This window comes from Mastigoproctus giganteus, chromosome 7 (assembly GCF_048544385.1).
Source record: "Mastigoproctus giganteus isolate SK-2022 chromosome 7, ASM4854438v1, whole genome shotgun sequence".
In the NCBI taxonomy this organism is placed as follows: domain Eukaryota; kingdom Metazoa; phylum Arthropoda; class Arachnida; order Uropygi; family Thelyphonidae; genus Mastigoproctus; species Mastigoproctus giganteus.
Genome location: NC_143581.1, coordinates 152,771,529 through 152,795,585, shown reverse-complemented (window position 1 = coordinate 152,795,585; position 24,057 = coordinate 152,771,529). Strand labels below are relative to the sequence as shown.

Below are 24,057 nucleotides of genomic sequence, written 5' to 3'. Positions count from 1 at the left end.
AAACCCCAAGACTATGGAAAATACTAGACTCCATTATGGAGTCTAGTATACTCTGATTTTTTGCATCTTGATCATAGCTGTTTCTGCCATTTGGGTGATTAAAGTGAGGATTTAGCAATAACAAACATACTGTATTGTATCAAGGCCCTAGGCAGTGTTTCCACCATCTAAAACTGTCTTCCTCTGAAATAATTGAACTGCAATGTTGCATTCTGTGATGGTGTACAAACTTGTTTATAACTTTAAATTTCAACAGCAAACTTTATTAAACTTAAAAATTAGTCTTCCATTTAAAACTATCATAAAAAGTAGTCGCAGCTATTAGAGGTTCTTGTGGGGCTGTTATGTGAAAGAGTATTAGAAATTGAATTTTTAAAAAAGCATATTGCAATTGCACCAGTGATACTGACACTAGATCTAGTTAGGTGAATAAAAATCTTTTCCCCTTTTCAAGCTAAAGATGAACTAACTTTTACAATTGAATTGAACTTAGGAAAACACTTGAACCACAAAATAAACACAGCAGAGTAATTAATACTGTTAATAGGGTTAATGTAGGTAAACAAGGTGCTGTTCTCCTCTTGTGAACCTAGCTACCTCTATATCAGCAACGGTCATTCCCAGAGGAGGGAAAGCATGGCTCCTTGCCCAAAGAGACACATGCTCATGCCCACACCCACAAAGAATGGACATTTAAATAAGAACTCAAAAATACTACAGATAAACTAAGATCCAACAAGCCCCATTTCTTCTACAGATGCCAACACGTGTGAACTCTGAAAAGGGTCATATTCACAAGTGCTGGTGTCCTTGGAAGACAGGATGCTTTTAGGCTCTCTCTTTCTATCCATGGTATTTTTGTGTTATTACTTAAGTACTCATTCTTTGAGGGCATGAAAATGTGTGTGTATTTTTGGGTGAGGAGCCATGTGGTCATTCCTCCAAGAGTGAATGTTGCTTTGGTTTCTCTCTTTTTTTTTTTTTTTTCTCCTTTTAATCTTAATTTTATGTTTCGTTTTATTTATTTATCATGTTTTGATATAATGGGTGGTTAGGTTCATTGTGGTTGAAGTGTTTCCTAAGTTTAATTCAATAGCTTTAATGATACAAGCATATTTTTATTCCCCATAATAAATGTAACTTTTACAGTTACAAAACAAAATTGCATCACAGAATTTTGCTTTTCAAGATGTGTGAATAACAGTATTCCTCCCACTAACATTTGATACTTAGCTCAATAATAAAATAAGTCCCTATTTGAATTAATTATATTGCTGATGCTGATTAAGTTCATGAAATCTTGGGGTGTTGTGTTATGTACAATTTGTAATCATTCCACATAATATGCTTTCAGTAAATGTTTGAATGCAGAAATTTTATTTAAACTAATATTCTAATTTTACATTAACTTTTTAAGTTATGCTGTTTTATATTATACCTCTTTAAACATTTTCTTGCAGCAGTCTAAACAGCCACAAAGGTCAGCATGGATAGAGCAAGCCAAGCAGCCAGCTGCTAATATGTTAGGAGGAAACCTGACTCCTGGTGATCGCCATGGTTCCGTCCAAGTTGTTGCCATTGGCTCAACCTATAGTGATCTTGCCAATGACAACCCAACCACTGATCACTCTAACTTCCCTGTAGATCTCCATGAAGAAGTTGACATTATTTCAGAAACAAAGTAAGACTTGTATTTTTCTATCACAAAATCTTCCTGTTTCCAGAAAATTAAATTTCATTCTTATTGAACAGATGTAGACAGATATATTTTTATTGTACAAATATGCAAAGTTGTTATCCTAACCTTTTTTTTTTTTATTAAATACAAACTTTATTTATTATTATTATCAATTATATTGCACATTATTTACAAATACGTAAGTACTGTACTTCATATGGGTAGAAATAATCCCACATTAATGTACCAATTGTGTGGTACCACACTCAAGTTAGAGGAGAATGAAAAAGAGATCTGAGAGTAATTGTTCACAGATATGACATTCTCTGAGCCATGTAAACAGGCTGCTATGGCAGCTCATGGGGTTTTGTTAGCGATATACAGGAATTTTGCCATAAGGTGGTGATTATCCCATTGTATAAGGAAATGGTCGGACTGCATCTTGAGTACTACATACAGGTCTGGAAGCATCATTTGTGGAAGGATATCAATTTATTGGAATGGGTGCAGGGAAGAACAAGATTAGCGAGGGGAACAAAAGGATGCTCATACCAAGAAAGGCATCAGCTCTGCAAGTTGCAGTGTTTGGAAACTTCGGCACCTGTGAGGAGATCTGATGGAAATGGTCAAGGCTCTATTCAGAATGAGTAAGTCCAGGCCAATGTAATCCAATTCTCCTGTGCAGACTATGCACATGGTGGGGGGGGGGGGAAGCATAGATCCAAATTGATGAATGGTTTCAGGATAGGTGTTTGGAAATCGGCTCACATCTGGTGAGTATGGGCTTGGCACACCCAGGGTCCTGAGCTGGATATCATCATTCTTCTCTTTCTTGGTCCCCTTCTACTTCTCTCTCTCTCTCTCTCAAAAGGGGCGCCTCCGTAGCCAGGTGGGAAGGAGCAGCAGTGCGTAGCATACGCTTCTTGATTAGACCGGGGTTCGAGCCCGTCACCACCAAATACGGAGGATGCGGAAAGGTCATTCAGGGAATGACCACCGCATATCCCGGAGCAATATGGCCTTAGTTGCTAATGCTCCTAAAAACCAAATAACAACAACAACTCTCTCAAAAGGTAATTCAAAATTTTTTTTTTTTTTTGGCTGGTGCAGCATAAGCCTCAGGCTTCCTTGCATCATAAGGCTATTAATAATAATAAAGTGGGTAGTTTGAATAAATTCAAGACAAGCTTGTTGGAGGGGATGGACAGGTGATATGGTTTGTTTGTTTGTTTGTTTTTTTTTTTTGCTATCGTGCTGTCGTGTCATTTGCCATTACTATCAATTTACTAGGCTGAATAGGTATTTTGCACCTACATTCACACATCGTAAATTCTTTATGGAGAGGGATGCCAGAAGTTCATCAAAGTCTAATAGGGAGCTGAATGATTTTGATATAAATGAAAGGAAAATGGAAGAGAAATTATTGAAGTTAAACATAAAAGGCAGCTGAGTTGGATGGGATCTATCTAATTATATTACAATTATATTAAGGGAGGTAAGTTTAGCCATTATTCTGAGAGCATCTTTGGATTCAGGGAATGCCCTGTGGACTAGAGATGTGCGAATGTATCCCCCAATTCATAAGACAGAATACATTCAGTGGGTGACATGAGTTAAAGAAGTAATACAGGGCCATCTAGACAGGATTGCAATTATACTTCAGTCACAGCATGGGTTTGTTAAAAGGAGATCCTGTCTAACCAATTTGTTCAGATACTATGAGGCAGTCACAAAGGAACTGGATGCAGAAAATAATGGGCCCACCACAGAGTTCAGTGGTGGGCTCATTGTTATTTCTTGTATTTATTAATGATATTGATGAGAGTATATCAAGCTAAATGTCTTAGTTTGCAGATGACACAAAGCTTGGCAGGGTGGTGTAATGACAGTAATGAAGGTATGCTGCCATAGCAAAATCTAGAAAAATTGAAGACTGAGAAATAGCAATTGAAGTTTAACATAGAAATACTAGGTACTGGATATGGGTAGCAGTAATCCAAGAATAAGAACTGTGTGTTTCTACACTCAGGGTAGTGGAAAAATGAAGAGGATCTGGGGGTAATTGTGCAGTCTGATATGAAGTTCTCTGACAGTGCAGACACACTGCCAGGAAAGCCCATGGGGTTTTGTAAGTGATGTACAGTAATTTTGCTAGCAGGGATAAGGAGGTGATTATTCCGTTGTATAAGGAAATGGTCAGGCCACACCTTGAGTACTGCATGCAGGTCTGGAGGCCTTATTTTAGGAAGGATGTAGAGCTGCCAGAATGAGATTGGTGAGGGGAAGAAAAGGGTGGTCTTTTACCAAAAAAGTCTTCAGTTCTGCAAATTACAGTATCTTGAGACTAGCACCTGCAACGTGACCTGTTTAAAGCTTTGAATGGCTTGAGCAAACTCAGTGCTGATGGGATTCTTCCTCTTGCTGAGCCTATTCACATTAGAGAATATAAATTCAAATTGAAGAGGGATGGTTGCAGAATAGATGTATGGAAGTTTGCCTTCAGCCAGTGAGTGGTTGATTGCTGGAACAAGCTTTCATCCATTGTGGAAGTGGATGGTTTAATAAATTCAAGAAAGAGCTAGACAAACTATTGGAAGGAATTGATAGGTGAAATGGGATTTATTTATTTATTTATTTATTTATTTATTATTATTATTTATTTATGATTTATTTATTATTATTATTATTTATTTATTATTATTATTTATTTATTTATTATTTTTTTTTTTTGGCCAATGCTCTTTAGCAGTGGTTTTCAACCTTTTTTTTTTTTAATAACAGCACCCCTAACTCATTTATTTTATTTTGCGGCACCACTACTCAATTTTCTGCCTGTTAGATCCGATTCTCTCTCTGTGTATATATATATATATATATATATATATATATATATATATACAGTAAACCCCCGCTATTCGCGGGGGTTACGTTCCTGAGAAATGTCGCGAATTCCGAAAACACGAATACTGAATTATGACTCCCATAGTAATATAGGGGTTCCGTTCCAAAGTATGAAATATATAAGAAAAACTAGTCTAAATTTTTGTCTATGTATGTAGACAAAAATTTATAATATGACTCATAATATGACTGTACATAGACAGTACATAGTGAAATGCAAGCATATGGCATCGAAATGAAAATAAGAAACAATTTAATATTAAATGTAATATTTATTAGAAATTTCAAACAAATCTTTCAAACCGGCACCTTTGCTAGCAAAAAAACTTATCCCGCCAGTGCTATCACCAGTTTCGCTAAAGTGTTGATAAAGGAGTTTTGCCTTTTCACGAATGATGAGTGAACTTAACGGAATTTTATTTTGAGTTTGGTCTTCTATCCACAGATTTAAAACTTTTTCCATTTTTTTCTAATTTAACATCTCGAATTACAGAACAAATTTTAGAAGCGATTAGCGCGTTTTCACGGACACTACAACGGATTTTTTCTTCCGATTTTTTGATTGATCGTACCGTTGACTCATTGATTTTATAATGTTTTGCCACTAAAGAGACACTTTCACCATTAGAAATTTTGTCTAAGAACTCAATTTTATTCACTAATGTCATCACCTTCTTTGGTATTTTCACATTTCCCTTGTTATTCGTAGCCATATTTTTGTACGGGTAAAAAAGAACTTGTCCACAATGAAGGCACTTTCTTCCGTTAACACACTCGAAAAAGTCTGTTTTACACTGCAAAACGGTAGATTTATCACTTTTATAAGCATATCAATTTATAAATTGATAAATTTATTCAATTTATAAGCATATAAATTAAAAGCAAACGACCAAACCTTCCATAACAAGCGCATAACACATACTGAACAAGGATTAGTGAGAAACATCCACGCTCGCGATTTTGTCACCCCTCTCCCCCAACCCACTGAACGCTGTTTTGACCGGGAAAGATAATTTTAGCCACGCCCATGTTTTTTTATGGCGGAAAATATTCACGGCGCTTTAAAATTCACATTTTTTTAGGTTTCATTTTATATTAAATCAGCGATTGCGAATACGCGAAACCGCAAATACAGGTACCGCGAATAGCGGGGGTTTACTGTATATATATATATATAATTTTTTTTTTTTTTTATGAAAACCCCAAACACAAGAGGTATTAGAACCTATAGTACTTAGTACTATGCTTGGGTTTGAGGTTGAAGACGAAAGAAGATATTTGTTGGCCTTAGACCTGAACTTCTGTAGACTGTAATTTTTCAGGAAATATGTATGAAGGAAGATTGTTCCAGAAAATGGCAGTTGAATGAATAAACAAGGAAGATGAAAAGTTGGTTCTGTGAGTTTGAAGTTGGACAGTAAATGGATGTTGGCTAGTGGCGGCACGTGTTCGGACTGTTTTGAAAGAGAGAGCGGGAATTATAGAAGCCAATTCAGAAGAACAGTGCCCATGGAAATATCTGTAGAAAAGGCATGCAGCAGAAACAGTATGTCTATGAGACAGAGAGTGGAGAGACTCTGTTACAGAGGAGTCATTAATTAACCTAACTGCCCTCTTCTGAATGGAATCTAGAAGCCTGAGAGAGGTTGCCCTAGATGTAGGAACAGTATTCCATGGTAAGGCGGATTTGCGATTTGTGTAGAGTGAACAGCTGTTTGGAAGAAAAGTAACACCAAGAGTGAAAGAGAAAACCAAAGTTTTTTTTTAGATGCAGAGGAAGCAATATTTGTAATGTGCTTGTGCCAAGAGAGATTAGAAGTCTAAGTTGTCTTCGCCGCACTGCAGAATTACCTGGAGATCGGCATTTAAGGAATTGTTGGCGGATATTTGAGAAGTTGAGGCTGATAGAGCAGGGCAAGATTTTCAAAATGGAAAGTGGAATGTGCTATCATCGGCAAAACTATAGATAGGATTTCCAGTCAGTAGAAGAAGGTCATTAATATACAAGAGGAAAAGAGTGGAGGAAAGAACTGAACCTTGAGGGTCACCAGCATTAGTGGAGAAGTTAGAAGACAGAGAACCATCTACCATCACCCTTAGTGAACGATCAGAGAGAAAACTGGATAACCAATTACAAAAAACAGTTGGCAAACCATAAGATGGAAGCTTGTTTAGAAAACCTTTATGCTAAACACGATCAAAAACCTTTGTGATGTCAAGAGCAACTGCTTGTGTTTCACCAAACTTTTCCATTGAATTTGTCCATAAGTGGATAACATAAGCCAGAATATCACCTGTGGATTGACACTGGAATCCATACTGGCGATCATTGTTCAGACGGAAGGTTTCTAGGTAGTTTAAGAGTTGGCGGTTAATTGATTTCTCCATTAATTTAGAAAGAGTAGAAGTAATTGCAATGGGACGATAATTGGGTGGGAGGGATTTGTCTCCCTTTTTAAGAACTGGCTGGATATGAGCAAATTTCCAAGCAGAAGGAAAAACACCTTTGGGAATAAGAAAGTGAAAAAAGGCAACAAAGAACAGGAGCAAGTTGAAGAGCACAGATTTTGAGAACAAGTGGAGAAATACCATCAGGACCTGGAGCTTTCTTTGCACCAAGAGTCATCAAAATCCTTCTGACATCCTTTTGATGGAAGACCACAGGAGGCATTGAATGGAGCGTGTTGGGAATGGTAGGAAGATCATTAATACATGAGTTGGAAGAAAAATGGGATGCTAGCAGGTCAGCTTTATCCTTGGCTGAAGTGACAACAGATCCATCTGGTTTTGACAGAGGTGGGAGCAGAGATGGGCAAAAGTTGCGGCCAATAGCTTTGGCAAGAGACCAGAATGCTCGGCTACCATTGGGGCAAGAAGCAAGTTTTCGACTCTTAGACTGTTCAAAATCTAGTTTGGACTGATTAATGACTGCTTTACAATTGTTGCGAGCTTTGGTGTAGGGAGAAAATGAAACTGAAGAATTGGAAACAAGCCAATTACGATAAGCAACATTCTTCTCTTGAACAGCCTTAGCACATTTATTGGAAAACCAAGGTTTAGATAAAGGACGAGATTTTAAAGTGGGTTGTGGAATTAAGGATTCCATTTCTACAAGAATAATTTCACTGACACGATCAGAGCAAACATTGACGTCAGAAGTTTTGAAACAGTAGTCCGACCAAGGAACAGAAGAAAAGAAATCTCGCAGATCATCCCATTTTGCATTCCTGTAATGCCAAACAATATGAGGGCAGGAATAGCCATGAAATAAAGGCTCCATTGGAGAAAAGACAATCACCAAGTTGTGATCTGAGGTATCTAAAGGACCACTCACTTCGACAGTGTACTTAGAAGGGTTATTTGTGAGAAAAAGATCAAGCGTGTTGGCTGTATGGTTAGGATTGTCCAGTATTCTTGTAGGTAAATGTACAATCTGTGCAAGGTCATTAGAAATTGCAAAAGCCTCAGCATCTTGACCAGCTGGAGTTGTGAACGTTAAAATCACCAAGGAAAATTACCTCACTGTTAGGAAAGTTGGACTGTAGAAAGTAAAGTTGCAAAGAGAGGAAGTCAAAGAGCTCCAAATGATTAGTGGAGTTAGGAGAACAGTAGAGACAGCAGATGAATTTGACACAATGAGGTAGAGAGATTTTAAGCCAGAGAAGATCGAAGAGAGGAGATTCCAAATTGCCAATTCTTTGACAGGGAATATCGGAACGGACATATGCACAAGTACTACCTTTGAGGCGAAAGGAATCATACAGCAAATAATTTGGGCAACTGAGATGAGCAGTATTTGAATCAACCGATAACTGAGATTCTGTTAGAAAAAGTACATAGGGTTTGGAAAACTGCAAGTGCAAATGGACATCTTTGAGATTAGAATTGAGATCACATATATTTGTGAAATGAACTATGAAAAGTGTTTAGGAGGTTTAGATCTTTTCGCAGATAAGCTTACTCTATTAGTTTGACAATTCATGATGTATTCAATAGTAAGAAAAATTATTGGGGGGGGGGACATGCTGTATGAAGTAATGAAATTTTTGGATATGGCGTACACATAGTAGTAGTAGTAGTAGTAGTAGTAGTGGTGGCACATGATGCAAGAAAGCAAGTGTAGGAGCTTATGCAGCATCAGCCAAAAAAAAAAAAAAATCACACCATTCCCTCCAAATGCCTGTCCAGTTCCTCCTTAAATTTATTTAACCTATCAACTTCTACAACGACAGATGGAAGTTTGTTCCAGCAATTAACCACCCGCTGGCTAAAGGCAAATTTCCGCACATCTATTCTACATCTGTCCTTTCTTAATTTGAACTTATGTCCCCGTAGGTTGGTAATCTGAACAAGTGGAAGGATCCCATCAGAATTCAGCGTGCTCAAGCCATTCAAGGCCTTATAGACCTCAATCAGATCACCGCGCAGGTGCCTAGTCTCCAGCCACTGCAATTTGCAGAACTTAAGCCTCTCTTGGTAAGAGAATCCCTTCATTCCCCTCACCAATCGTGTTGCTCTTCTCTGTACACGCTCAAGCAAATCTACATCCTTCCTAAAATGAGGCCTCCAGACCTGTACGCAGTACTCAAGGTGTGGCCTGACCATTGCCTTATACAGAGGGACAATCACCTCCTTTTCCCTGCTAGCAAAATTCCTATATATCATTGACAAAACCCCATGACCCGCCCTAGCAGCCTGTCTGCACTGCTTAGAAAACTTCATATCTGACTGCACAATTACTCCCAGGTCTTTTTCATTTTCTACCACCTTAAGTGTAGTACCACACAGTTGGTACGTTTCTCTGGGGTTACTTCTACCCATATGCAGTACTTTGCATTTGTCAAGGTTGAACTTCAGTTGCCACTTCTTAGCCCATCTGCCCAAATTATCTAGATCCTGTTGCAGTAGCACACTGCCATTACTGTCATTAACAACCCTGCCAACCTTTGTGTCATCTGCAAACTTCGACATTAAGCCTGATATACCTTCATCAATATCATTGATAAATACACAAAACAACAGTGGACCCAACACCGAACCCTGTGGGACTCCACTAATAACATTAGTCCACGAATAGCAGCACCCATTGATTACCACCCTCTGTCTTCTCCCACTTAACCATCCTTTTATCCATTGTAGCAACTTACCCTTAATACCATTCTGCTCCAATTTGTACAGTAGTCTTCCATGCGCAACAGTGTCAAAAGCTTTCCTGAAATCCAAGTATATGATATCAAAATTATTTTTTGCATCCAGTTCCTTTGTGACCACATCATAATAACCAATCAAATTTGTCAGACAAGACTTTCCCTTAACAAACCCATGCTGTGTTTGAATTATTGCTGCAGTCTTGTCTAGATGATCCTGCAATACATCTTTAACCAGCGACTCCATTATTTTACCCGGAACAGAAGTTAAACTAACTGGTCTGTAATTACTCGTGTCACCCTTCGATCCACCTTTGTGAATTGGGGACACATTTGCACATCTCCAGTCCGTGGGAACCTCCCCTGAGTCCAAGGATGCTCTCATAATTATGGCTAAGGGTTTGCTTAGTTGCTTTGCCGCCTCCTTTAAAATAACTGGATAGATCCCATCCACCCCAGGTGCCTTTCTTATGTTTAACTTCAACAATTTCTCCTCCACTTTGCTCTCAGTTATTACAAAATCATTAAGCACCCTGCTACAATTTGATAACCTCCTTCCATTTTCAAATTGTAATAATTCCTCACGTGTGAATGTAGATGCAAAATACTCATTCAGTTTGTTTGCTATCTGAGCAGGATCATCAACAGTCGAACCATCGATGTCAAGTGGACCAATCATATTCATCCCCTTCCTTTTAGAGTTTATATAAGTAAAGAAATCCTTGCTGTTTTTCTTAGCATCTTTTGCCAAAGATTTCTCGTAATCCGCCTTCGCCTGCCGAACCTCCTTTGTGACCTGATTACAGACTAGCTTATATCTGCCACAGGCTTCTGCGTCACCTGATAATTTATATGCATCCCATGCATTTTTCTTCTCTGTCACGAGTCTCATTAGTTCATTTGATAACCATTTAGGCCTAAACCTTGAACGATATTTCTTACTCGGTATATAAAGTCTAGTAGCTTCCACGATTAATTCTTTGAATGCTTCCCACTTAGAATTTACTGTTTGTAACATCGTCAGTTGATCCCACTGTACAGAATTTAAAAACTGTCTGAGACCACTGTACTCCCCTTTACGGAAGCAAAAACCCTTTCCTTTACCCCTGACGGTAGTTACCTCTTTGAGTAAATCCCACTTCAGCACACTGTGATCACTGCCACCTAGTGGTTCCTTTATCTGCAAATTCTTAATACATGAATGATCACTGCTGATAACCAGATCAAGAGTGTTACTTTCTCTGGTTGCCTCTCGAACATGCTGCTGCAGAAAACAATCATCCAATAACTCCACAAAAGTCTGACTAGTGTGTGAGTGACCAACCCACAAGTTCCAGTCAATATCTGGGAAGTTAAAATCCCCCATTATAAGACATTCTGATTTACTGGCCCACTCTATTTCTCTGTACAATTGTTCATTGTACTCATTCAAGTCATTAGGCCTATAACACACTCCTACTCTTATTTTTCCTTTCGCAGTGCTTATCTCACACCAAACTGACTCAACAGAGCACTGTTCATCTATATTAACTGGGGATAGGATATATCCAGATCTTCGACATAACGTGGCTTCGACAATGCCCCCCACATACTCACTACTCGGACTCTCTCCAGTCACAGTATCTGGCAGAGTAGAAGTAGCGAGATTATACACCAGCTGATCTGGAAGCCTCCTAAAGAGTTACCAATAAGTTAATTAAATGCAAACTACATGGCACCCCTGGAATGTTGTTTGCAGCACCCGGTTGAAAACCACTGCTCTATAGGCTTGCTTCCTTGCATCATTTGCCACTATTAATACTAATATTGGAATTGCCTATGCTGCTGTTCTCAAAAATTTAAGAGGAAACAAAGGAGGAGCAGAGAAAGGAAACTGACATGTGGTGTCTTGTCCCTTTTTTTTTTCCCCGTTATTTCACCTTTGCCCTAAAAGTAGAGATGTACTCATCTTAAGATAACATATATTGAGGAGAGAAAAAAATTTTAGGCTATGTTATTTCTTTATCACCAAGGTAGATAATGTTTTGTACAACCCTCTTTGTATTTATTCAAATGATTGATGTGTGTTATGTTCTCTGTATAAAGATGCTGTGTGTTTAATAATGAAGATAACTTTGAACAGACAAACTGGATGACTATGAATGGTTCTTTGGCGAATATTATTGTCTTACTATTTCTCTTCCTTCTTTCTATTTCTTTTCCAGATCTTCTACCTTTATTAGTTTGAATTTCTGAAGTCTAATGTAGTCTCTGTCCTTCAACCCCTCTTTCTGTCTCTTCATTGTATTATGTTGGCAATTGGTTTATAATATGGTATTTTTCACTAATCTCTTTCAAGGTTTAGTCTGTATCCTGAAATCCAAAGTTTGGTATTACCTTACAAAGGGAATGAAGGACTGTGCCTGTATAAGGTGTATGGGTTTTTCCCTAACCTTAAAATTAATTGAATTGTAGCCCACAGTCACCTGTTTCAAATAGTTGCCATACTTTCTGTTCTGAGGGCTTACTTAATGGTAGGGCATTGTGAAGATATTTTTGGGTCCTAAGATTTTGTGCATTAGCAGCAAGATCTCAAATGTGAAGTTAGCTCACAATACGGTAGCAGTGTTTCTGGGACACCCATACAGTAAAACCTCAATAATTCAGACTAATAAGATAAAAGGGTAGTCTGATTTAGTGAAAAGTCAAATTATAGAATATAATTATATGTAAATATTTTATTATAAGTTTTTAAATAATAAACTTTAATTAAGGTTTTAAATATTAATAACTATAAATTTAATCTAAAATAGACAGGCCCTCCCAAATAGCACTATCATTATTATTAGCCATATGGTGCAAGGAAGGCTGAGGCTTATGCTGCACCAGCCAAAAAAAATTTCAGAGTTACTCTGAGAGAGAGAGAGAGAGAGAGAGAGAGAGAGAGAGAGAGAGAGAGAGAGCAAAAGTCAGAAGTAGAAGGGAATCACCAAAAAAAAAGAACAATTATGATATCAAGCTTAAGACCCTGGGTGTGCCAAGCCCATACTCACCAGATGTGAGCCCCTGAGATGAAATCACTGAAGGAACCAGATTTTCTGTTGACTAAAGACTTGTTCTGTTGCTGTTTCACAGTGTAATTTCTCTTAGAGTAAAACCATCTTAGAGTAAAACTATCATTTAATAGCTTTTCTGTGCACTTACTATTGGCTCTGCTTTACTTCATTTTAGCTTGCAGCACATTTGTAAATAGCACTCTTTTTATGTTATAAGTTTTAATATTGGCCACTGGCCTCTCTCCTCTTTTGGCCTACTCATTGCCCAAATTGCCAAAACCAAACACTTATTAATTGTTCCCTTCAGTACAAACATTTACAACTCAGTGTGACTCCCTGATCCGTAGGCAAATGATTTTACTTCTTTTACAAAGATTTCATATTGCTTATGAAATTAATATAAATTAGTAATAATAGTGACAAATGATGCAAGAAAGCAAGCTTACAGCATCAGCCAAATAAAAACCTTCCCATTTCACCCATACATTCCCTCAAATAGTTTGTCTAGTTCTTCCTTGAATTTATTTAAGCTATGAACTTCCACAACAACAGATGGAAGTTTGTTATAGCAATCAACCGCTCTCTGGATAATGGCAAACTTCTGCACATCTGTTCTGCAACCGTCCTTCCTCAGTTTTAATTTATGCCCCCTCACGTGCATAGCATAAGGAAGAATCCTATCAGCATTGAGCTTGTTCAATCCATTCAAAACCTTAAACAACTCAGTCAGATAATCTTGCAGGCACCTGGTCTACAGACACTGCAATTTGCAGAACTGAAGCCTTTCTTGGTAAGATCCTCCTTTTGTTACCTTACCAATCTCATTGAGTCTAATTACATGGGAGATTTTGAACTTTATTAAATGAAGAGACATTTTGTTAACAAAATTTTAGTTTAATTTATGGTCTGTGGCAAAAAATGCTGTCCTTGTATATAGTGTGTTTCAATAAAACTAAAATTTTGTTATTAATACTTTTGTTTATAAAACTACTCTGAAAAAAAAAGTTTAGAATCATATCATTAAATTCTTGTTTAGAAAAAATATTTCATTCTGCTTAAATATACATATATACATAAAAAATAAAGAAGACAGTCCAAATTGATAGTCCAAATTGCCTGACTAAAACAAGTACAATATTTTGTGATCACTGATCAACCAGTCCAAAAAATTTCCAAACATTGAGAGAACGTAGCTGCCACTACTAGAACGTATTTCCATTATCAGAGATATGTAGAGATCCTACTGTATTCGTAGCAGTGGATTGGAATGTCCAAAATGGAAATTGTATTCTGCTGTACTCTGCAGAGTACAGGATCTCACAAATTAACTAATGTCCTGTTTTAGGGAAGTCCAGAAGAATCTCTCAGAGATCTTGCCAATAGTATCTTAACTCCCATATGCCCAACCAAGTTGTCGCAATAACAGGTCTTATATATTCACTCCTGCATTGATTGAGATGCTACCATGATATCTAAAATTCTTCCATTTACGTTCCCTTAAATTCCTAATATCCCTTCCTGATATAAATAAAAGGTACTCCTTGTTATTTCTTGGTTGTGATGTGATCTCTTGGATATATATGGCTCTACCTGTTATGTTGCTGTTGTAGCCTCTTTATCTCAGATGGAATCAGTAACAGAGCGAAGTAAGGGAGAAAACATGAAAAAATAGCTGTCCAGTGCTTTATGTGGTTCTGCTATACTCTTTCTTTATGTTTCACAATCCAACAAAATCATAGACATCCTAGGCACATTCAACTGGGTGTACTGTAAGAAAATTTCCCCCAGTTTTTATATAATACACAGTGGAGATTATCTCATTTGAGCTCTTTAAAATGTATTCCAAAGAAAGGTGCTTTTACTAGAAACTGGACTTTAACTCATTTCCCTTGAACCTCAGATGTAAAGGAAACAGAACCTATCATCTTCAAGATAGTCCTTGACCTCCTCACGATGCCCATTTGACTTCTCTACAAAGAAAACTCCAAGATTAACTTGGATTTTTTTAATTATTGCATTGACTTCTTAAAACAAATTATTTTCTTGAGGTTTGACAAGCTTACATGAGTAGGCTTGGCAAACAGTCTCCTCACTTCATACAGTTAAAGCAAATTATAGGCTTAGATATTTTCTGATGGATTCTGAAAATTCATGATGAAAAAGAGTAGACTGAGAAAAGTTCCCATTATTTGAAGAAAGGCCTTGTCTCATAGAGGTGTCAGGTCATTTGTTAGAAGCTTCACAACTCATTTATTTTATATCCTTAAAAATATTGATCCTTCATGGCTCCCATGTCTTTTTCCATTTTGCTTTGCAACGTTATCTGTTTCAGTGCATATTGTGAGTCTGAAATAACTCGAGGAGTTATTCAATGAGGGGAGTGCCAGAAGTTTATCAAACGCTAACAGGGAGCTAAGTGATTTTGTAATAACTGAGAGCAAAGTGGAGGAGAAATTGTTGAAGTTAAACATAAGGAAGGAACCTGGGGTGGAAGTAAGCAAACCCTTAGCCATAATTATGAGAGCCTCCTTGGACTCAGGGGAGATCTTCATGGACTGGAGGAATGCAAATGTATCACCAATTCACAAAGGAGGTTCAAAAGGTGACACAAGTAACTACTACGGTGCCTCCGTAGCCAGGTGGGAAGGAGCAGCAGTGCGCAGCACATGCTTCTTGATTAGACCGGGGTTCGAGCCTGTCACCACCAAATACGGAGGATGCGGAAAGGTCAGGGAATGACCACTGCATATTCACGGAGCAATATGGCCTTAGTGGCTGATGCCCCTAAAAACCAAATAACAAACAAGTAACTACAGACCTGTTAGTTTAACTTGCGATCCAGAGAAAATAATGGAATCACTGGTTAAAGAAGCATTGCAGGATCATCTAGACAAGATTGCAGAAATAGTTAAGACACAGCATGGGTTTGTCAAAGTCTGACCAATTTGATTGGTTACTATGATGTGGTCACAAAGAAACTGAATGCCAAAACTAGTTTTGATATCATATACTTGGATTTCAGGAAAGCTTTTGATACTGCTGCACCTGGAAGACTGCTGTACAAATTGGTGAGGTATGGCATCAAGGGTAAGCTGCTACAATGGATAAAGGGATGGTTGAGTGGGAGACGACAGAGAGTGGTAACCATTGGACACTGCTCTTCGTGGGCAAATGTTATTAGTGGAGTTCCCCATGGTTCGGTGTTTGGCCAATTGTTGTTTTGCATATTTATCAATGATATTGATGAAGGTATATCAGGTTTAATGTCCAAGTTCGCAGATGATACAAAGGTTGGCAGGGTTGTTAACGACAGTAATGACAGTATGCTACTCCAACTGGATCTAGATCTAGATAAGTTGGGAAAATGGGCTGAGAAGTGGCAACTGGAGTTTAATATTGACAAATACAAAGTACTGCATATGGGTAGCAATAACCGGAGAGAAACATACCAGCTGGGTGGTACTACACTCAGGGAAGTGGAAAGTGAAAAAGATCTGGGGGTAATTGTGCAGCCAAATATGAAGTTCGCTGAGCAGTGCAGATGGGCTGCCAGGGCAGGTCATGGAGTCTTGTCAATGATGTATAGGAATTTTGCTAGCAGGGACAGGGGAGTGATAATCCCGTTATACAAGGCAGTGGTCAGGCCACACATAGAGTACTGTGTACAGCTCTGGAGGCCTCATTTTAGGAAGGATGTAGAGTTGCTAGAACGAGTACAAAGAAGGGCAACAAGATTGGTGAGGGGAACAAAGGGGTGCTCTTACCAAGAAAGGCTTAAGTTCTGCAAATTGCAGCACCTGGAAAGTAGGCACCTGTGAGATGATCTGATTGAGGTATATAAGGCCTTGAATGGGTTGAGCAAGCTGAATGCTGATGGGATTCTTCGTCTTGCTCAGACTAAGAACCTGAGGGGGCACAGTTTCAAATTGAGGAAAGATAGTTGTAGAATAGATGTGTGGAAATTTGCATTTATCCAGCAGGTAGTTGATTGGTGGAACAGGCTTCCATCTTTTGTTGTGGAAGCTAATAGCCTAAATAAATTTAAGGCTGAACTGGACAGGCATTTGGAACGAATGGAGGGGTGAAATGGGAGAGTTTTTTTTTTTTGGCTGATGCTGCATAAGCTTGCTTTCTTGTATTGTATGCCTCTACTATTGCTAATGCTAATTTTGCTTTATCTGAGATTTATTAGACCTTGTGGCAAACATTCAGCATTTGCCCAGAGTATTTTGATATCTCTATGAATCGTTAAAGCTCCTGACAAATTCCAAGAGTCCTGTTTAAGGATTTCATGCTTCATTTATTCCTTAACCCCTACAATGAGCCGATGATAGATTAGTCAGTTAATAAGCAAAATATCATCTCCTTTGATGTTATGTTTTGTCTTCTCTGCTCTGATGTCCTAGGTTAGAAGGAATAAATGGTCTTATCCACTTGTTGAAAACAGTTCAAGGGGCAGAAGTTTTGCTAACTATTAATTTCTTTGAGAATTCTCTGAGCAACAGCTTTCAAAATTGGATTTTAAGATTAGTGAACTCTTTACAAATGTTCAATCTTTTATTTGAGGGTGTACCATAATAACTACTGTTAGAGCATTCTCTGTATAATTTGCATACCCCTCTAATTTCTCAACATCTTTTTATGAAAGCTCCAATAGAATAAGTATTATTGCCTGAGAATGCATTAAGTAATGGGTAGAAATCGGTGCTCTTCAAGATTGGAGGTGCCTTTCAAGATTCGCTTTTCCTCATGGAAAAGCATGGGCTTTTCCATGAGGATGTATCTCAATAACTACTTTTATTTCATACTCTGTTCAATTTACATACCTCTGTAATTTCTCAGCATCTTTAACAAATTATTGAATGCATTCTCAGACAATAAGTATTATTGCTTGAAAATGCATTTAGTAATTGGATAGGAACCACTGCCCTTTAACTTGACAGTGGCTGCTTCTTCAGTTGTAGAAAATATGGTGGCAAATTATCTGACAGGTGACCATCTGGCTTAAATTTTTTTAATTCTTCTTCAACATAAATAGTTCATAATGATTGTATGTAATTTTTTTTTATTTCTTAACAAAAATGATATATTTAAAAAAATGCTATGTTTCTACACCTCTTGTTTTCAAAAAAAAAAAAAAAAAAAAAAAACAGACAGAATATAAACATGAATTTATTAATTGTTGGTCTATTAAGCTCTCAAAATTTTAAATGAGTATGTGCATATATTTAGGCTTATTGTGTGCACAAATACTTTAAAAAAATTAAAAATTTATAAATACACACACACACACACACACACACACACACACACACACACACACACACACACACACACACACACACACACACACAGTAGATTCCAGTTATTTGGGCCACTGGTTAATCGGGGCAGCTGTTTATTTGGGACAAAACTTAAAAAACAGAAACCAATTGAGAAAATAGCCAGGGTTTACTTCGCTTAATTGGGACAGCATGCCGTTTAATCAGGGCAGGAGACCAGAGCACTGGAGATTACCCTACGATTGTCTCCGACGGTACCATGTGGTTCGGTTGAAATTCTGGAGGTCACAACCATAAAACAATAAAAACAATTAGCAGTCACCTGTTTATTGGGCTTTTCTGTTAGTGAAATCTATCATAAACGGACAGTAAACTCGATCTTACTGAATTTGCAATAATACCAACAGCTGGAATTCTGTGGGTTATTATGGTGAAATGTGTTTACACTTCCATGAAATCTTCAATCATATAAAAAAATTAATTTTCAGATCTTCTCTTCATTCCTATTTTTAAAGCTTTGTAACTTGTTACTCCTTTCTCACTTGCACGTATTGTGTTACTTGCAATTTGTGTGTGCCGTGTTCTTTGTTATTGATTGTTTATCTTTTTACTGTTTTAAATTTTAACCCCACAAATGTCAGTGAACAGAAATGTCAACTAGTTTGTGTGTACATATTACAGTACGTATTAATTATTCTGATTATCACGTATATTCTTCCGATTTTCATGTATCATTTAATTTTTTAATTGTTAAGGTAATAAAGGGTAAATTTGTGCTTAATATATCTTTGCTTTTATAGCCTGTGGATAATATTCCTCCTATTTTCACTAATTAGAATCGCTGTTTAATAGAATTAAAATTCAATTCACAGACGTGATCACAATGACCAGCTCTTACTCCACATCGTATAGTGAACGGTACTTTACTATGTTGAGTTCGTTGTAATGTGATTTGATTGTACAGTGAACCAATTGTAAAGGGGGGTATATTGTATTTTTAACTACTTACGTGAAACTTCGGATAATTGGGGCAGCCGCTTAATCGGGCCAAAATGCACTATTCCCGATGTGTCCCAAATAAATGGAATGGACTGTATATAAGACTAGATGTTTATTGAACTCGTGGGAGAGTAAAAACAAGTAACCTGACACTATAAACAAATAGATAATTATAAACTTTATGGCAGGTCATCTGACAGGTTCTTGTGCTAAATTACTCTGCAAAAACTGTAAAAAAACATTTCAGAGATGGTTATTTTCCTGATGACCCACCACTACCACCAGGTTAAGATTGCTTTTCCTTGAGGATGTATCTTAATGACTACTGTTAGATCCTCTGTCCAGTTCATGTTTCTGTAATTTTTTGGCATCTTTTTATGAATAATTCAATCCCAGATTGAAGAAATGAGTAGTCTCTGTATTTCATGGATTGATCATGGCAACACTTTCTTGGATTGCCACAGAAGGTGTGGTCTCCATACCCATTGAACTGACAGTTTCTTTGTGGCAAAAAATTAAAATCTTTTTCACTTTAAATGTTTTTCTTTTTTTCCCATCCCATCAACTAAACAAAAATTTATGCCTACTCTATACTAAATATATAAACTTCTGCAGTGTTTATATATTTACTTTATTTAGTTGGGTGGCTGGATTTAGGCAAGGGACAAACTTTTTTCACAACTTTCTTTTTTTCTCGCTTTTTTCAGTATGTCTGCAACATCACCAAAGAGCATATTAGGTGTGATGAAGGAGGTCTGGTACTGAACTATTTGGAAATGATGAACCTTACTGGCTATTTGGATGGATTTCCTTTAAAGTAGTCTCCTTGACACTTTATACACTGATTCCAGTGCTTCTACAACTTATGGTCACATTCCTAATAAGGTTCTTTTGGAATTGTTAATAGTTCCTGTATCATGTTCTGAATGGTTTCTGTTCATGTTCCTGTATCATGTTCTGAATGGTTTCTGTTCATGTTCCTGTATCGTGTTTCATTTATGGTGCACCACATAAATTAAATGTAGTGTAATGATTTGCAAAATAAAACACGTTAAAGGAATTGTTGTAAACTAAAGTGGTTAACGCTGAAGATATGCCAACTGCCACCTTCATTCCAGTGAAAATTAAAAAAATTAAATGATCAAATAAATAATTAACTGAAATACAAAACAGATAAGTAGAGCTGACTTATGCAGGCAAGCACAGAGTGCAGTCTTCTGCTTAAAGAATGGTGCGACTACTGCCAGAAACTGCACCTAATTCAATGAATGAATACAGACAGCCACTTAAGAAGAAAAATATAGGAGAGTATAGGAGAACCAGGGTGACCACTTCTTCAAGGAGTCATTGTCCAAACTCACTTGCATTTCTGTCATGGCCTGCTAATAGCAAAAGAACCATGGATGTCCTGTGTGAGCAATTGGGACAGATAATAGAAATAAGGCTTAAATGTGGTTAATTTGATAACTAGGAAGCAACCCAGACAAACTGAAACCACAATATATAAATTTCCATGTCAGCCAAACTAATTGTCAAACCAAAATGCAAATATACAGTACAATATATACTAATAAAATTACTTACAGAATTAAACACTGTTATACCATATTAAAGGAATTGTTTCAAACTGCAGCACGTAATGCTGAAGAAGTGGCCAGCTGTCATCTTCATTCAAACAAAAATTATTAAATCAAACTATCAAATAAAATAATAAATTAAAAATTACAAAATAGATTAGTAGCCTACTAATTTGACAGAAATGCAAGTGTTTTATTTTTTTATCATAACAGAAATTCAGAAATTCAAATTTTTTAGATATTTCCAGTGTTGATGCCTCCTCTGGAATGAAAGTAGCAGTTTCAACAATTCCTTTAATGTGGTATAATAGTGTTTAATTGTGTAATTCTTTAAACTAAAAAAAAAAAAAAAAAAAAAGAAGTGAAGTGAATCTGGTGAGTATAGCAGATGAGTAATCACAATGGTGGAGTGCTTTGCAAGAAATTCTTGAATAGAAAGTACTGAGTGTACTGGAGCATTTTCATGATGGAAGTACCAATTCTCTTAAGCTCACTTTTCCATTTTCTCCAAATGGCATGACTATTTCACAATGTGGCACAAAATTCATAATGAACAATGCCTTATGAGTTAGAAATTACAAATTACAAAAAGTGATTTTCACATTTGACCAAGATTCTCTCTCTCTCCATTGGAGAAAATAGAGCCTTCCATTGAGAGGACTAGGCCTTTGTTTTTGGGTTACAGCCTCATACCCCTCAATGTGGGCACCTGTACTTGATGAGGGGACCTCCTAGTGATGCTAGGGGATCACTAGGATCCAACCCACAGCCTAGGTTCCTGGCGAACATCATAGGAATCCAACATGTTTGCTGTGCATTGCAACCCGTCAAAATTTGGAAAGGGTGAGCCTGGTGATTGAGGAGCCCAGCTTCAACACACTACTTTGGCCCATGCTTTGACAAGATGGGTGATCTTAGAAGGCCTGGCCAGGATCAATCGAATAGTGCATTCACCTGCAAGGGTCAACTGTTTCGATGCCACACCCGTATCCTCGTGGTGCGAGGGACAGGATTCAGGCTGCTGGCGGTGCAGCAATGGTGTCTGGGTAGCTCTGGCATGCCACTCCTGAGCACATTTAATGCTTGCCAGATAGTGGGCATTCCATTTGTGCTCTGATGGGTGGAGAGCCTGGCCACTGAACAAATACTAAAAACACTATGAATCTTCAGTGTCCCCAGCATAGTTCCTATCTGAAAATAAAATCAAAGATCCATATAACGTCAACACAGCAAAGAGACCTTGAACAGAAGTACAGTCAGTCCTCGCATAACATATGTTTACCCTACACAAATTCGATCTTACACGATTTATAAATAGGAGAACGATATTGTATATAACACAAACCGAATTCGCTTATGCACAATTCACCTTTGTGTTTACAAGAAATGGCAGTTGAATGCGGAATCACCCCAACTGAACGCAACACGATAGCAATGAAGAGAAGATTCTGAAAATGTATTTATGTTTTTTATATCAGTGAAGAGGAAATGCTTTTCACCATAATAACGTAAAAACCCACACAGTTCCAGCTATTGGTATGATCGCAAATGAAATTAGATCGACTTTACTACCAGTTTATAACAGATTCCACTAGCAGTAATGCTGCTGGAAATAGTTTTATTGTTTTGTGGTAGTAATCCCCAGAAATGTGCTTTAGTAAAATATGAGATAGTGAGGTGTTAGTGTGGCTCTGCCTTTACGGTGTTGTTTATTCAGTTGCTACAAACGCGCAACTTTGTTTATGTGTATCAAGCGTGCCTCCTCATTTTGTAATTGTGCTTTATTCCCTAAAAATTAGTAAAATACTTAAAAGGTGTGAAAAAGAAGCATCCTGGTGAAGACACTACAGATTCAGAGAGAAAAAGAAAAGCAATATAAATAAACAGAGGCGGACTGGGTCAAAAATTCTTACCCGGGAAAATTTGTAGCGGCCTCATACTAGCGTTTATGGCCAAAATCACACTGGCCTCCATCCTCTTCTGGCTTCCGGCCTGCCAGGGTTTCCCCGGGAAGGCTTATGGCCAGTTGATAGAGAAAAAATATGAAATTTTGAAACACTGAGCGAAATTCAGACCATGTGATATTGCACACCCTACTGACCTAAATGAGGCAATGCCGAGAATTACAAAGAATGCAGAGAAAATAAAAACAACTTTCATAGCAAGAACAACTCAAAGTGTAATTAAAATCCATTAGATCAAGACACACAGAATTGGAAGAGATGTAATGGCTGTCATCTGTTTGGATAGAAAATCAAACAAAAAAACAAGTTTGCTTACGATAGAAGCAAAAGCATTAGCAATATTTATTACGTAATAGTCGTAATAAAATACTTACGTATTTTATTATGATTATTTATTGTGTTTGGTAATGTTTTGGTTACAAATGTGTGTTCAATCTTGGGTGGTCGGCACATAACCCTATTTTTCCCATAGGGCCTGTTATTTATATTGCATGATTTTGCATTGCACGAGGATTTCTAGGAACACAATTATTGTGCAATACGAGGACTGACTGTATTGTCAGGTCTGATTGCTAGGTACTTAATCATGCATTCAAAAACAGAAAACTATTTGGGAAATGTCTCCTTTTTTCATATAGAAGGGTTTAGAGGGGTTAGCAGGTTCCCCAAAATCAGTTAAAACACTTTGTTCGGGGAATCTCTTAATTGAAATTTAAAAAAAAATGACAAGCACTCTGAGCAGCTACTCTGAGCAACATCCATCAGAAGACTACCAATTACTTTGACACCCCACAGAACATTGAATTCAAGAGATATCATCTCAGAGTGCGACCTCCTTGAAGTTACTGAGGTTCGTGATATTGAAGAGGAAATCTACTCTGAACTAAAGCCACAGGTAGTGATACCTGTTAAAAGAATTTTTGCACATAGGGATGGAAACTTGTTCTCATTAGAAACATCATCCTGATGTTTAATTCACCAACGTCTCCTGCTGAGATCAAAGCTGGATATATTAATTGTCCATTGCATCTATATGTCCTAAATCCTCTAAGGTGCTTTAAGTGACAGAAATATGGCACTCACAAATGGCCTGTTGTAGAGCCCTTGCATGTGCCTGAGGTGCTGAAAAAAACCCTGAAACTACATTGTGTTCAGCCACAAAACCCACCTACATTATCTGCCATGGTTGACCTGCTTACTCATGAGCACGACAGAGGAGCCGACCGGGCTAGCAGGGTGGGTAAAGTGCCTACCTAGCAACCCAAAGGTTGCGGGTTCGATTCCCGCCTCGGGCTTGGATCAAAGTGCTGCAAAAACCTGGGGAGGTGCATTATGGCCACAGAAGCCTATGCGCCAACAACTACCAAAAAAAAAAAAAAAAACGACAGAGGTGGAAAAAAGAAGAAATTCAAAGGCTAAAGGCAGAGCTTATCATATTAGGCAGCAGCTGCCACTCCCATATCTGTACCTCCTA

General features: G+C 37.6%; 1 protein-coding gene across 2 annotated transcripts in view; it reads left to right on the top strand.

Moving 5' to 3' along the window:
• Window positions 1-24,057, top strand: part of LOC150083266 (casein kinase I-like) — a 261,891-nt gene that overhangs the window by 216,783 nt on the left and 21,051 nt on the right. For both annotated transcript variants that reach the window (XM_090377138.1, XM_090377136.1), the window contains one exon: window positions 1,461-1,681. In XM_090377138.1, the coding sequence (XP_090233264.1) occupies window positions 1,461-1,681 (221 nt within the window). The remainder of the gene's footprint in view (window positions 1-1,460; window positions 1,682-24,057) is intronic.